Raw genomic sequence first — 14,725 nt, 5'->3', positions numbered from 1 at the left:
AAAGAACACAAAAGAAGATAAGGTCAAAGAAACTGGAGAAATATGAGCAAAATCATCACCATCAATCCCTGTTAGCTAAACGAAGATTTATTTAAAATCCTGAAAGATCATTTCTAGATGTAAAATCCCTCACCAGGGCTTCTTACCACTATGCCAATCTGAGAATGGTGTCACAAATTTTAATATTCCAAACAATAATTTTGGAGTATGTGTCATGAGGTCTGACCTGAAGAAGGTAACCTGTTGTCCGTACATCCAGGGAGTCAGAGTCAGACTGGGATACTCCCCAAACGGTGGAACAATCATTGTGAAGATCAGAGCTATCAGGACAAAACTGGCAGGGAGGACAATCTAGAATTACACAGACACATGCTCACACACTTGCAAATCCATCCAGTCAAATTTGAATCAGTAAGGCTCAATAAAGGAAAATAAATATGTTTATTTGTCACAAAGGATTTTTTTTTCATTGGATCTATAGAATGTCTCTGTCAAAACTTTCTAGCATGAATTGTGTTGTCTCTCACATGGCACCCAGAGGTGCTTGGAAACAGTATTCACAACTATTCATTCCCAATCTGTAATCAATCTATATGTAGCACACATTGATCCCTATACTATATTGCCCATCTAGTCATCACTGCATCCACATGTTTGTTACATGAGGTACCTGTGCCAAGAAGTCTTTCTGGCTTCGTGTGGCGTGGTGGAACCTCTTCACGAGCAGAGCGTGGAACTGCTTCAGAATCAGAGTGGCACCTTTCACCTGCCTGGATCCCTTTCCTGCGCTGCTATCTGATGCGTGGTTAGTGCCATTCACTCCATTATGCTCTATAGTCAACGGAAATACAAACAGTAAGCATTAAACTAAAGACACACATATGGAAGAGAAAATATTTTCTAGGAAGGGCAGTGGTAACAGGCTGTGGGTCAGCTCTACTGCTGAGTGTCCACACAGTAAAGCACTTAAACCTGAGATTTGTTTTTCTGAGTGCCAGGCAAGTATAAATGCATGAAGCTGAAGCAGTCCTGGGTGAGAATAGCAAATGCAAGCTGCAATATACGCTACTGTTCAAAAGCTTGGGGTCACTTAGAAATGTCCTCAGTTTTGAAAGAAAAGCAGTTTCCTTCAATGAAGATACCATAAAATGAATCAGAAATACAGTCTGGACATTGTTAATGTTGTAAACGACTATTCTAGCTGGAAACGGCTGATTTTGAATGGAATATCCAAGGCTAACTGATGATTAGAAAAATCCTTGTGCAATTATGTTAGCACATGAATAAAAGTGTGAGTTTTCATGGAAAACATTAAACTGTCTGTGACCCCAAACTTTTGAACGGTGGTGTAAATAGTAAATCCAGCCTGCTTTGTTGTACAGTAGAAACTGAACATCCCAGACATGGGTCACTCAAACTGCTTGGAAGTACAGATCGCTTTGGCTTAACAAATTTATTACAGTAAAATCTAGACACCATAGAAAAGGTTGCACAGAACAAGAATGACATCAAAACAGCACTTATTTGATAAAACCCACATGATAAAGGAACTGTACACAGTTTAATTGACAAAAAAAAGATCATGTCATTGACCCAGGTCCAGAATATTCATTGAAAAAAGGAGGAGGGCATCTATATTGTCAGAGATCTGTCCACTGGCTCTTCACTCTCTGACCTTCATTTCCCTCTACACCCACTTTGGTGCCATTTTTTCTTTCTTGCAACATCCACTGTTCTAGAGGTGAGAGCAAGACACAAAAATGAAACACAAAATACAAACTAGAGGGCTAAAACAGACAGATGATGCACAACACCACAAGTAATGTCTAGACAAGTACAGTAACTGTTGTTCAAGTCACAGTTGTATAATCCAGTCTGGGAATAAACAACAATAACAGCATAAAACAGGTGTGAGGCAAATGGATTAACAACACATTAGATAGACTGGGGAATGGGTCAGAATTCAATTCCAGGAAAAGGCCATTGCGAATATCAGTGGTGGTATTTACCAGCTGTGGTGGCATTATTCGCTGCTTCTCCATCTGCAGTGACCTTTATGAATATCTGGACAGAAAGAAGAACTTCCTTAAGCTTTCAAAACTTCTCACACATTAAATATAAGCTCTACCTTGAAGTGTTGAAGTAAGATAAGTCTTTTTTTTTTTTTACTTAAACATAAATACAATATTCAGACAGTATAGCAAGACAATAGGAGGTAGAAACAGACAAAAAGTACTCAGTAAGAGAGAGCTTTTGCAGGTGGGTAGTTGTATTAGGACCCTAAAGGTAAAAAAGGGAAAATAATTCTGTTTATGTATACTTTTGCTCAGCTTGATAACAGTCTGTGTTTCCCAACTTATTGATCATATCAGTATTCACAAAGCAGAAAAGTATTTGATTTATAATTTATGTCTAAATTACCAAGGTGAGGTTACATAGTCCATTATCTATTTTCTATGCACCGCTCAATCCTCATTAGGGTCGCAGGGGTCCTGGAGCCCATCCCAGCCGACTTTGGGCGAAGGCAGGGGACACCCTGGACAGGTCGTCAGCCCATCGCAGGACCACATATACAGACAAACAATCACTCTCACATTCACACCTACGGGCAATTTAGAATCATCAGTTAACCTCAGCATATTTTTGGACTGTGGGAGGAAGCCAGAGTACCCGGAGAAAACCCACGCATGCACAGGGAGAACATGCAAACTCCATGCAGAAAGATCCCGGGAAAGCCAGGACGTGAACCAGGGATCTTCTCGCTGCAAGGCGAAAGTGCTAACCACTACACCACTGTGCAGCCCAAGTTATATAGTTCAATTTAATTTTGAATTCAGTTTTATTTATAGTGTGCAGATTCACAACATATGCCATCTCAAAGTGCTTAGCACAGTAAGGTACAGACCTTATAAATTACAAACAGAGAACAGAAAACCCAACAATGCAAGCAGCCGTTGGACTCCCTATGAGCATCAGAGGAAAGGAAGTGACACAGACGTTATTGTGGTGATGTCCCTACCTCCTCTAGAGACGTATCAGAGATGCCAAAGCTACTCAGACCCATATCCGAAAGTGTCTCCTCCAGCTCCCTAAACAGACTAGCATAGGCTCGATGTTTGAACCCTTTATTGGGGAGCAGATACGTCAGTTCCTGTCCGATCGTCTCAATCAGCTTGGCCTCGGGGACATGGTGGTGGATAAGACTAGTGATGCTGTCTATGTCCCCTGGGGAGAAGACAGAAAATCACATATGGATGAGCTGCTGAAGAGCAAAGCGTTTCCAAAATAGCAGCAACAAAGATAAGGACAAAGGAAGGGAAACTGCTTGAGATGCATGAAAAAAAAACAAACAGTATTATTCAACCACTGAAATGCATGAGCAAATTAGTACTTGAACAACTTCATGGCGTTGCATATTAAGTTGTGTGTCCTCAGGCAGAAAAGGAGGAACAAGCTCATGGGTCAATACTGCCATTAAATTATAAATGTGAATGCGTTCTGTTTAATACTGTTTTGCAACTTAAGTGGGCCAGTCATGCAAATTTCATTTCAACAAGTGCAAACACTCACAGGTATGAACAACTCTGCAGGTTGCACACACACATACTGTATTTGTACTGCTAGACATGTGAGGGCCTTCAGTGAGATGAAGTCTTAGTTATTTCACAGGGGAGATTTGCATGTGCTTCACTGGTTTTAGGTGTGCATGGCTCTATTGGAAGAGGTCAGGGTTTAGCTAAAGAGCCCCAACAGTGAACAGTAGTTTGTTTGTTTTATTTACCTTGTTAACATACAGTGTTTTATTTCCACTACCGTTCAAAAGTTTGGAGTCACTTAGAAATGTCCCTATTTTTGAAAGAAAAGCAGTTTTTTTCCAATGAAGATAACATTAAATGAATCAGAAATGCAGTCTAGACATTGTTAATGTGGTAAATGACTATTATAGCTGGAAACGGTTGATTTTTAATGGAATATCTACACAGGGGTACAGAGGTCCATTTCCAGCAACCATCACTACTGTGTTCTAATGCTACATTGTGTTAGCTAATGGTGTTGAAAGATGGACAGAAAACCCTTGTGCAGTTGTGTTAGCACATGAATAAAAGTGTGAGTTTTCATGGAAAACATGAAATTGTCTGGGTGACTCCAAACTGTTGAACGGTAGTGTGTATGTGTGAAGACATCGTTAGGAGAAAGAAAAAAAAAACAGTCAGGACTATAGTTGAGCATTTCTGCCTTAAAACTACAGTGTACCAATGGCAGGCTCAAAAACACAATTCAGACTTCTGTGGTTTCACATGTAACAAAGCTGAGGAATCAATCCTGTCATCTTGCAGGTTGGGGCTTTCTTCATCATTATTCTTCTTCAGAATCGGTTCAAACATGTGTAACTGAATTACATCAGGATTACAGCTTGCCACTGTGTAGCACAACATAGTTTTACAATGTTTGATCAGCGTCAAAGGTGAACTGGTGGGCTCGAGCAACAGTGAGTGTAGAGAAAAGCAGGGACTTGTGCACATTTCTGAGAAAGCAACAGTGCAGAGTTACATGTCAGACATTTAACAGCATGAAGGGTTTGTTTTCATGAAAAAAATGTCTAAATATGTAACTCTGATACACAGAGATGAGCTTTTAGGTGTTTAATCAAAGATTGGAGAGAGACTTTAAATCATTGTAATTATAATAAGATAAATTCTTTCCCATACCATCCTAACTAAGCCTCTTACTAAATAACGACAAATTATGCTTTTACCAGAACATTTACTTTTTGTCTTTCTAATCTAATATGGAAAAATAACCCTAATCCTAACCTTAATTCCCCTTTCCTCATCCTTTAAGCATCTATCTTAACTTTAACCTGAAAACTAACTGTTGACTCTCAAACAGGCCAAAATGTCCTCATTTTCCAAAAATGCACTCTAAAAATGTAATGTGACTCTGAATCTTAATGTTGGTCCCCAATATGACAGACATAGCAGAGAACACACACACAAACACAGCAGGAGTTGCTCATGAGGAAACAGATGAAAGGAATATACAGTACACACTTACCATCTAGAACTCTGTCTAGATGCTGGAACTGATTCTGAGATTGATCTTTGTATCTTGTACAGATGGAGCAGGAACAAGAGCAGTCGGAGGCACAGTCACAGTCATTCTGACAGAAATAGAAAAGACAAGGACACCTTTAACAATGCAACAAAAAAAAAAGAGAAGTATTTCCTGACAGAAAAGTGAACCTCGCCTCAATGATAGAAAATCAAGTATTCTTTTCTGTGTGTCTGTGTTAGAAAGTATTTCTGTTTCTACTGCAGGAACAGACAGTGATGAGAAACTTCTTGTTGATTTAGCACAAAACCTCACCTCCTTCTTCCTGAGATCCTTCATGCAGCGCACAAGTGTTAGATAGAAACCGACTCCGAAACAGTTTTTGAGGAAAAGGGGGGACCCGCAGCAATGCAGTTGCCCTTTGGAAATGATGGCGATGCGGTCGCTCAGCAGGTCCGCCTCGTCCATGTGATGTGTGGACAGAATCACTGTACGGCCTGCACAGGGAGCAAACTCTTTAAAAAGCACTTTCATTGAAACAGACAAAAAAAAATTCAGCTTTAAACTACCTTTGCCAGCAGTCGCTAGAACATATCGATTTTCTGACTACATTTTCTTCTTTTTCTGTGGCTGTGTAGTTGAATTTTTTTTCCCATTTGATCAGTTCACAACTTAATTCAAGTGCCTCAGGAGAACTGTGAAGCTGCAAGAGATTTAGTTTCTTTCTTCCCCGTTTTCTGTGGAACAGTGAAAAGTGCACCTTAGGGGTGAGATACAGCATGTGGACCTTAGGGGTGAGATACAGCATGTGCTTGCAGGAGTAAGATGTGCATTTAGACAGTCAGAACATTGCACTGAAGTGGCAAAATATTAATATGGAGTGCTAAAATGTGGATGTATTGGGTTGAATGTGACTCTACAGAACTGATCATTTTACCAGTTCTGTTTTTCAGTAGGAGGTCCCAAATGGATCTTCTGGAGTAGGGGTCCACTCCAGAGGTGGGCTCATCTAGGATGACGACCTTTGACCCTCCAACAAATGCCATGGCAACGGACAGTTTCCTCTGCATTCCACCTGTAATGTGCATGAGACGGATGTTTACTTGGTAATTTTCAAGGTAATTTCCCCACCTTCACAGCCAACCTCTTCTTTTACACTGTACCTTGTCTTTTTCAGATCAGTCTAGGCCAGGGGTGTCAAACTCATTTTAGTTCAGCGTCCACATACAGTCCAATTTGGTTCTCAAGAGGGCCGGACCAGTAAAATCAGAGCATAATAACCAATAAATAACGACTCCAATTTTTTTTCCTTTGTTTTAGTGCAAAAAGTACATTCTGAAAATGTCCACATTTAAAGAAATATCTTTTTGAAAAACATTATGAACAACCTGAAATTTTTAAAGAAAAATAAGTGAAATTTTAACAATATTAACTCTTTATCATTTGTGCATTACAACTTACAGGTCACAGTGTGCCTACAAAGACACAAAACATTTAGTCTCAGGTATCTGGAACTGAACATTATAATATTTTACAATTTGTCAATATCTAGAAATTATTTTCCATGTCTGTGTAGTGATCCCGACACACTACACCACACAACTAAAGTTGGAACTATTAAGGAAAAGGTTCAGTTGTCTCGCTGCTTTATAAACGTGTAAAATTTTTACATAGCACTACATCAACAATAGGGTTCCATCAAACCAAACTCTGTCGAACTGAAGCTGCTGACTCACATTATATTGCACCAATGGTCAATTCTTTAAGTATTTTCACAGTAAGGATTAATTTTCACTTCTGTAATTTTTACACTGTGCAAAGTCATCCCATGGGCCGGATTGGACCCTCTGGCAGGCCAGTTTTGGCCCGCAGGCCTTATGTTTGACATCCCTGGTCTAGGCTAACCAGACCTTTGATCACTGAGACACACACACGCACGCACGCACACACACACATCTAGATATCAACACATCTATGCAGTGATGAGTTCATGAGTAATTAAAACAAGGTAATGGTGTAGAGATGGTTGCGGAGCTATTTGCAGGTTGTAACTAATAGGATGTCAATTCAAAATTATTTCCTCTCACAACACTTAATTACATACACAAGCAACTAGGATTGTTAGAAAGGTCACGTTGTGCAGTTTCATTTGATGTGTGCTCCATCTTGCTGCAATAAATACTTTGAAAGCAAGTCAACCAAGAAGAAGGGAAGCATCTAGCTTCTAGGGTAAAAGAGACACAACACTGTAATGATGAATGAAATGATCTCACTCTCTCTTTCACACAAAAACAAATGGCCAACCTGAGAGGTTCTGAGCCTGGTCATCTCTCTTGTGGGGAAGTCCCAGATCCACTAGCATGTCCTCGACCTCCCTTTCTGCCTCCTCCTGGGTTCGACCCTTTAGCAGTGAGTAGAACAGGATGTGCTCCTCCACTGTGAGACTGGATTCAAAACAGAGCAGTAGTAATATGTTTATACAAAAAGTGTAAAGTTGCTGCTTTGGCTGTTTTTCCGCTGTGTAAAAGCTTTTTTTGAAAAACTGCTGACTGTATTTTTGAAGACTGCATATTGATTCTTGAAAAAGTCTGTTTCTGATTTTATTGAAACTAAACCATTTAATGACACCAACTATTAACAAACCAAATATAATCAGCAAATAATTTTTGGTTCATCCTTCTTTCATTGTTTCTTGTTGTGACTCAAAGTGTCTTTGGAAAAGCAGCTGATTTTTGAACTTATTTACATTGAACTGACGTGAGTATTTGAAATGTAACTCACTGCTTGAAGAGGATGTTGTATTGAGGGCACATTCCCATAGAGGTGCGGATGATGTCTATGTCAGTTCTAATGTCTCTTCCATTAATGTAGGCTGTGCCAGATGTAGGAGGGTAGAGCCCAGTCAGGATGGACCTGAAAAAAAAAGAAAACAAAAAAAACCATTCAGAATCAGTAATATGAAAAATGTAATATCAACATTTGGGTAAACCTCTGAGTTGCAACTCACATTCACAAAAAGGTTTCTCAAAAAAGCCAGTTTATAAAGAATTTAATAAGATCTGATTCTTGTCTTCAAATAGAAAATCCTGATCGGGAGCTGCTTAAATACCCGGAGGATGCTGCAAAAGCTATGCACTTACACTACCGGTCAAAAGTTTGGGGTTACTCCAATCTTCACTGAAAAAAAAGCTTTTCTTTCAAAAATAAAGACATTTCTGAGTGACCCCAAACCTTTGAACGGTAGTGTGTAAATTATTTTTGCACTACCTGTTTCATGGTGTAAATGTAACAAGATAAAGTTCGGAGCATATTTTTTAATGTCTAGCTGCACCAGCAAAAGACTGCATGACATTTCTACAAACAGTTCAATTGTATTAGTTGACTTTACAAATTTTCAGTCCGTTTCTGTCAGATTTCTTTATAAAATTGCTACTAAGCTGTGTAACTTCGCCGCACTTAGAAATATTAGCTATTCATTGTTTCTTAAATCTAATTTCAGCTTACATCGTTGTAGTTTTGCCAGCCCCATTGTGTCCTAAGAAGGATGTGATCTGTCCCTCGTAGAAACTGATGTTGAGGCCATTGACAGCTGGACGGGAGCGTCCATCGAACACCTTTACCAGATCCTGAATCTGCACCCCCATTGCAAGGCCAACTGGGTCAGGCTCAAAGAACAACTGGCCTACATAGGGAAAGAGATAAAAATTTTATTGTGATACAATACAAAACATAGTTACATTCTTAATTTACTCTACATTAAAAATTAATCAGATGGAATTTGATGTGAAGCTTCAAAACCAACATTAAAAAAAAATAAAAAATTTCAATCCACCAATTTATGGAGATATCACCAAACCAGAGCATCCAGTTTTAGATTTGGATGAGCAGAAATGCAATTTAATATCAATAATTACATTTTCAGATTCTTTCTATCTACAATGAAAGTAGGGGCCTTTCCTTGGAAACCACAGTGTTGCAGAGCCATGTTCTCACAGTAGCCCAGAACAGGCAAGCCAAATAGTGGCTCTAGAGAGAGCTGTTCACATTTTTGTAACATTTTTTATTTTTTTGTGAATACCATATGTAGCTAGGATTGGTTGTTTGCTTAACTTTTTTTTTTTTTTTTACACTTCCAGGCTTCTCCTGGTAACCCTGTGTTGGAAGTCTAAGCAATTGGAAATCTGCATGAAAAAACTTATGCAACTGATTTATTGTCTTACTACCAATTGTTCTGGATTTCTGACCTTGAATAAATATCAGATGCAGACCTTGGAGGAATATATTGTAGAACTCAGAAACATCTCTTCTGCTGTGAGACTTGTATAATGCAAAAAGCAAATTTATCATCTCCCTAAAATAATTTTTTACTAGTTACACTTGTTAATCGATATACACTACCAGTCAAAAGTTTGGACACACCTCTGATTTAATGTTTTTTTCTTTATTTTCATGACTAGTTACACTGTAGATTCTCATTGAAGGCATCAAGACTATGAATGAACACATATGGAATTATGTAGTAAACAAAAAAGTGTGAAATAAGTCAAAACAGGTTTTATATTTTAGATTCTTCAAAATAGCCACTCTTTGCTTTTATTACTGCTTTGCACACTCTTGGCATTCTCTCTATGAGCTTCATGAAGTAGTCACCTGAAATAGTTTTCATTTCAAGTGTGTGCCTTGTCAAGGTTTATTTGTGGAATTTCTTTTCTTCTTACTGGGGTTGTGACCATCAGTTGTGTTGTGCAGAAGTCAGGTTGGTACACAGTTGACAGCCGTATTTGACAACTGTTAGAATCCATATTATGGCAAGAACCAACCAGCTAAGTAAAGAGAAACAACAGTCCATCATTACTTTAAGAACTGAAGGTCAGTCAGTCTGGAAAATTGCAAAGACTTTGAATGTATCCCCAAATGCAGTCGCAAAAATCATCAAGCGCAACAACGAAATTGGCTCACATGAGGACCACCCCAGGAAAGAAAGACCAAGAGTCACCTCTGCTGCTGAAAATAAGTTCATCTGAGTCACCAGCCTCAGAAATGGCAAGTCAACCGTTTGATGCACATGGGTCAAAAGTGACCCAAATCCATTGGAAAATGAGTATCTCCTGACCCACACTGCGCATCAAAGGGTTATCAGCACCTCAGATAAATGCCTCACAGAGTTCTAGTAGCAGACACATCTCTACATCAACTGTTCAGAGGAGACACCAGGCGCCAATCAGGCCTTTATGGTCAAACAGCTGCTAAGAAACCAGTACTAAGGAAAAGCAACAAGCAGAAGAGACTTGTTTTGGCCAAGAAACACAATGATTGGAAATTAGACCAGTGGAAATCTGTGCTTTGGTCTGATGAGTCCAAATTGGAGATCTTTGGTTCCACCCGCTGTGTATTTGTGCGATGCAGATGCAAGAGTGTGCAAAGCAGTAATGAAAGCAAAGGGTGGCTATTTTAAAGAATATAAAATATGAAACATGTTTTGACTTATTTCACACTTTTTTGTTTACCACATAATTCCATTTGAGTTCATTCATAGTTTTGATGCCTTCAGTGAGAATTTACAATGTAAATAGTCCTGAAAATAACGAAAAACCATTCAATGAGGAGGTGTGTCCAAATTTCTGACTAGTATGTACGTTTGGATGCAACACCATTTGTCTCTCTGGCGTTTCTCACTCTCCACCTGTGCTGTTCCCTTTCTGTCAGATGCAGATGTGGTGTGTTTCCCTGCCTGTCCACCAGATGTCCTCAGAGTGTTCCCCGCATGCATCCAGTCATGGCATTACCCACTGCATAGTCTCAATGTTTAATCTGTTTAGAGTGGTAAGTGAGTCAGTGAGCTTCTATTCTGTGTTTCTGTCCTCACCTTCCTTTCCTGCATCCTGATCCTCATCCTCCAGGTTTGGAGTATCCTGTAGTTGTTTCATCTGCTCCCTCTCTCTCTCCAGGCGATCTCTCTTACTTTGGTGCTTGCAGGTTTTTCTGCTGGCTGATCCGTTACAGGTGTATGTCTCTGGTGTGCCTCCGCTCTCAACATCCTTCTCTTGGCTCTCTTGCTCAGGTTGTTCAGGAACTGAAGGGAAGAGTTTGTACAGTCATTTCCTCATTCAGATCTTTTTGATGGGTTTTATCTGGTTTATGTGAAAAGTTTCCATCTCACAGCCAACGCAAATTTATATTAATACGTCTAACTGATTTGTTAAAAATCTATTTGTTGATTGTTAAAACATGAAATCTCAGTTCACAACCTGCAGTTACATGGCTTGAAAATGATTTGGCTTGCAAGCTATTACATGGAAATGTACTATGTTTCTTCCTCGCATATGTTTTATTTGGGCATTATTTCAGGCTATGCTATTTTATCATATGATAAAATGGTAACTCAGATATAAGGTGGAGAGCTAGTTTTATGTAGGTTTCCACTTTCCAGTCATTTTTTTTTAATAAGTGCATTTTATTTCTTCATTTAAACATAGCACTGGCTGGAAGAAACCACAGTATGATTAAAGGAACCATTCTTTAAAGAGAGGACTTACTTTTTGTGCTGGCAAAAGCGCTCTCTACCGGTCCGTGTTTTACCAAGCTGCTGATTCCATTTTCTGCTCTGGGAGCATTGGAAGTGGCAAGAGAGAACATGTCTCTGGTGTTGGCCTTCACTCATTATATACACTATATTGCCAAAAGTATTCGCTCACCTGCCTTGACTCGCATATGAACGTAAGTGACATCTCATTCCTAATTCTTAGGGTTCAATATGACTTGGTTCCACCCTTTGCAGCTATAACAGCTTCAACTCTTCTGGGAAGGCTGTCCACAAGGTTTAGGAGTGTGTTTATGGGAATTTATGACCATTCTTCCAGAAGCACATTTGTGAGGTCACACACTGATGTTGGACCAGAAGGCCTGGCTCTCAGTCTCCACTCTAATTCATCCCAAAGGTGTTCTATCAGGTTGAGGTCAGGACTCTGTGCAGGCCAGTCAAGTTCATCCACACCAGACTCTGTCATCCATGTCTTTATGGACCTTGCTTTGTGCACTGGTGCACAGTCATGTTGGAAGAGGAAGAGGCCAGCTCCAAACTGTTCCCACAAAGTTGGGAGCATGGAATTGTCCAAAATGTCTTGGTGTGCTGAAGCATTCAGAGTTCCTTTCACTGGAACTAAGGGGCCAAGCCCAGCTCCTGAAAACAACCCCACACCATAATCCCCCCTCCACCAAACTTTACACTTGGCACAATGCAGTCCGACAAGTATCGTTCTCCTGGCAACCACCAAACCCAGACTCGTCCATCAGATTGCCAGATGGAGAAGCACGATTCGTCACTCCAGAGAAGGCGTCTCCACTGCTCTAGAGTCCAGTGGTGGCATGCTTTACACCACTGCATCCCACACTTTGCATTGCACTTGGTGATGTATGGCTTGGATGCAGCTGCTCGGCCATGGAAACCCATTCCGTGAAGCTCTCTGCTGAAGCACTGTTCTTGAGCTAATCTGAAGGCCACATGAAGTTTGAAGGTCTGTAGCGATTGACTCTGCAGAAAGTTGGCGACCTCTTGGCACTATGTGCCTCAGCATCCACTGACCCCGGTCCGTCAGTTTACGTGGTCTACCACTTGGTGGCTGAGTTGCTGTCGTTCCCACACACTTCCACTTTCTTATAATGCAGCTGACAGTTGACTGTGGAATATTTAGGAGCCAGGAAATGTCACGACTGGATTTGTTGCACAGGTGGCATCCTGTCACAGTTCCATGCTGGAATTCACGGAGCTCCTGAGAGCGACCCATTCTTTCACAAATGTTTGTAAAAGCAGTCTGCATGCCTCGGTGCTTGATTTTATACACCTGTGGCCATGGAAGTGATTGGAACACCTGATTCTGATTATTTGGATGGGTGAGCGAATACTTTTGGCAATATAGTGTATCTTACACTGACATTTAATGGACAACAATTGTCATAAGATACCTTGTCTCTCCCCAGTGTGTTTTAAAGCAATGGATATGGCAAGTATTCACCTCTCTGACTCAAATTTTAAAATGACAAACATTGACTCATAGGACTGTCTCTGCGTTCACTAACCTTGATCAGTCATTTCTGAGTGTGACGGTGTAGGTCTTTGCCAGTATGAAGGCTGGAATGGGAAGTGGAATGGCCGACCAATGCCAAACTGTCCTGTAGAGGAAAAATATTCATTAATTCTCAATTTAACAAAGTCATATCACCTATGAAGTATTAACATACACTGTAAACTGTACATTATACAATATATTAGCAGCCCAACCTGGGAAAACATTATCCAGATACCAGGCTAGGACTCCGTAGAGGACGGCATCAAACATCATCATGAGGATGGAGGTGAGGAAGGAGTAAGTGTCTTTCTCTAATGGGCTGGTCTGGATGGTGTTCCACTGCAGACCCAAACCCTGCTCCTCATACCGTGACAGATACTCTGTCCCAAAGCCAAAGGCTACTGGAGACAACAAGCTCTAGAATAGCAAAGAGATGCACAAAGGATGCTTACTCGGTTTTGTGACAAATTTTGCAGAGTAAATACAACATCTATAGTAATGAGACTTAGTTCAGTTTGTTTAAATAATGTCTGTTATAAAATTAACTCTGACACTTGCATATATTCTCCTAATCAAAGGTAAATCCATATGTTCAGTCAGGACAATACAAACAGATAACCTTTCTGTCTGTATTATAGCACTGCTACAGCACCATTATCAGAATAAGTTTTTACAGAGTTTGTTTTGTGGGGATTTTTAGCATGTGTAATCCCCTTCGATGATATACAATTTCATTTTAAATATTTACTCCCCTTGCATAGTTTGTGCTGGAGGAGTACCTGTGGGTTTGTTTGATTTAGATAACTCAGACAAAAAGTAAACATACTGCAGCCAGTTTCATGTTCTTAGTGATGCGGTCTTGCCAGGCAACACAGAGGATGTGAGGCAGGTAGAGGGTGAAATAGATGATGCCACTGCAGGCAGCTGCCAGGTTGGCCTTGTTGAAGAACACACTCATCAGGAAACACTGCATGATGGTGGCCAGAGTGAAAGTCAGCAGGAAGAAGAAGACAAGGATTGGATCGCTGTAATTCAGCACCTTTCCAACCTGAGACAAAAGTAGATATGAGGTGTGAGATTATCCCTTCGATGATTTATCCTTAAGCACTGAAACACAAATTAAAACAGGAACCACTGGCCGTATGCATAAAACGTTTCTCTTCACAAATCTTTTTAGCATCACCCACAAGAGGGTGCCATTAGACCCTAAAAAGCATGGGCTCTCCACGTCAGCTACCAAAACATGAGCAAAGTGAAAAAATCCCTTTTAACATGGCCTCCCCTCTTTCATCTTCTCACTCCAACTTTTTCTCACCATGATGATGGAAGTGAGCAGAGCTGTGCTTGCAGTCATCATGATAAAGCTGTCGATGAACCATGTGTACCAAATGACTCCATTGTCAACTCCCATGGCTTTGAGGGTCTCTTTCAGGCGCAGCTCCTTCTCCAGCACAATGCTCTTCACAGTCATGGACACAGAGTAGATCCAGGCCAGCACCATAAACATCGGGAAGCAGCGGTTCAGCGTAATCATAAAACTGGAGAAGCGAAGGATCAGAGGTGGAGTTAGGATGTGATGCCAGTGATTTCATATTCTCTCAGCAAAA

General features: G+C 40.3%; 1 protein-coding gene across 2 annotated transcripts in view; it reads right to left on the bottom strand.

Moving 5' to 3' along the window:
* LOC111563595 (retinal-specific phospholipid-transporting ATPase ABCA4-like) overlaps nt 1-14,725 on the bottom strand; it is a 59,844-nt gene that overhangs the window by 20,531 nt on the left and 24,588 nt on the right. Inside the window, exons 15-30 of one of the 2 annotated variants that reach the window (XM_055014387.1) lie at nt 14,434-14,656; nt 13,945-14,166; nt 13,331-13,535; nt 13,129-13,221; nt 10,919-11,125; nt 8,557-8,734; nt 7,834-7,965; nt 7,357-7,496; nt 5,990-6,127; nt 5,368-5,549; nt 5,056-5,161; nt 3,020-3,225; nt 2,010-2,064; nt 1,676-1,735; nt 671-831; nt 227-351 (exon numbers count right to left, since the gene is read on the bottom strand). In XM_055014387.1, the coding sequence (XP_054870362.1) occupies nt 227-351; nt 671-831; nt 1,676-1,735; nt 2,010-2,064; nt 3,020-3,225; nt 5,056-5,161; nt 5,368-5,549; nt 5,990-6,127; nt 7,357-7,496; nt 7,834-7,965; nt 8,557-8,734; nt 10,919-11,125; nt 13,129-13,221; nt 13,331-13,535; nt 13,945-14,166; nt 14,434-14,656 (2,433 nt within the window). The remainder of the gene's footprint in view (nt 1-226; nt 352-670; nt 832-1,675; nt 1,736-2,009; nt 2,065-3,019; nt 3,226-5,055; nt 5,162-5,367; nt 5,550-5,989; nt 6,128-7,356; nt 7,497-7,833; nt 7,966-8,556; nt 8,735-10,918; nt 11,126-13,128; nt 13,222-13,330; nt 13,536-13,944; nt 14,167-14,433; nt 14,657-14,725) is intronic. The other variant, XM_055014388.1, reaches the window with a different exon arrangement.

The sequence above is a fragment of the Amphiprion ocellaris genome, chromosome 10 (genome assembly GCF_022539595.1).
Source record: "Amphiprion ocellaris isolate individual 3 ecotype Okinawa chromosome 10, ASM2253959v1, whole genome shotgun sequence".
Taxonomy (NCBI): Eukaryota; Metazoa; Chordata; class Actinopteri; family Pomacentridae; genus Amphiprion; species Amphiprion ocellaris.
This window is presented reverse-complemented; position numbering and strand designations above follow the sequence as displayed.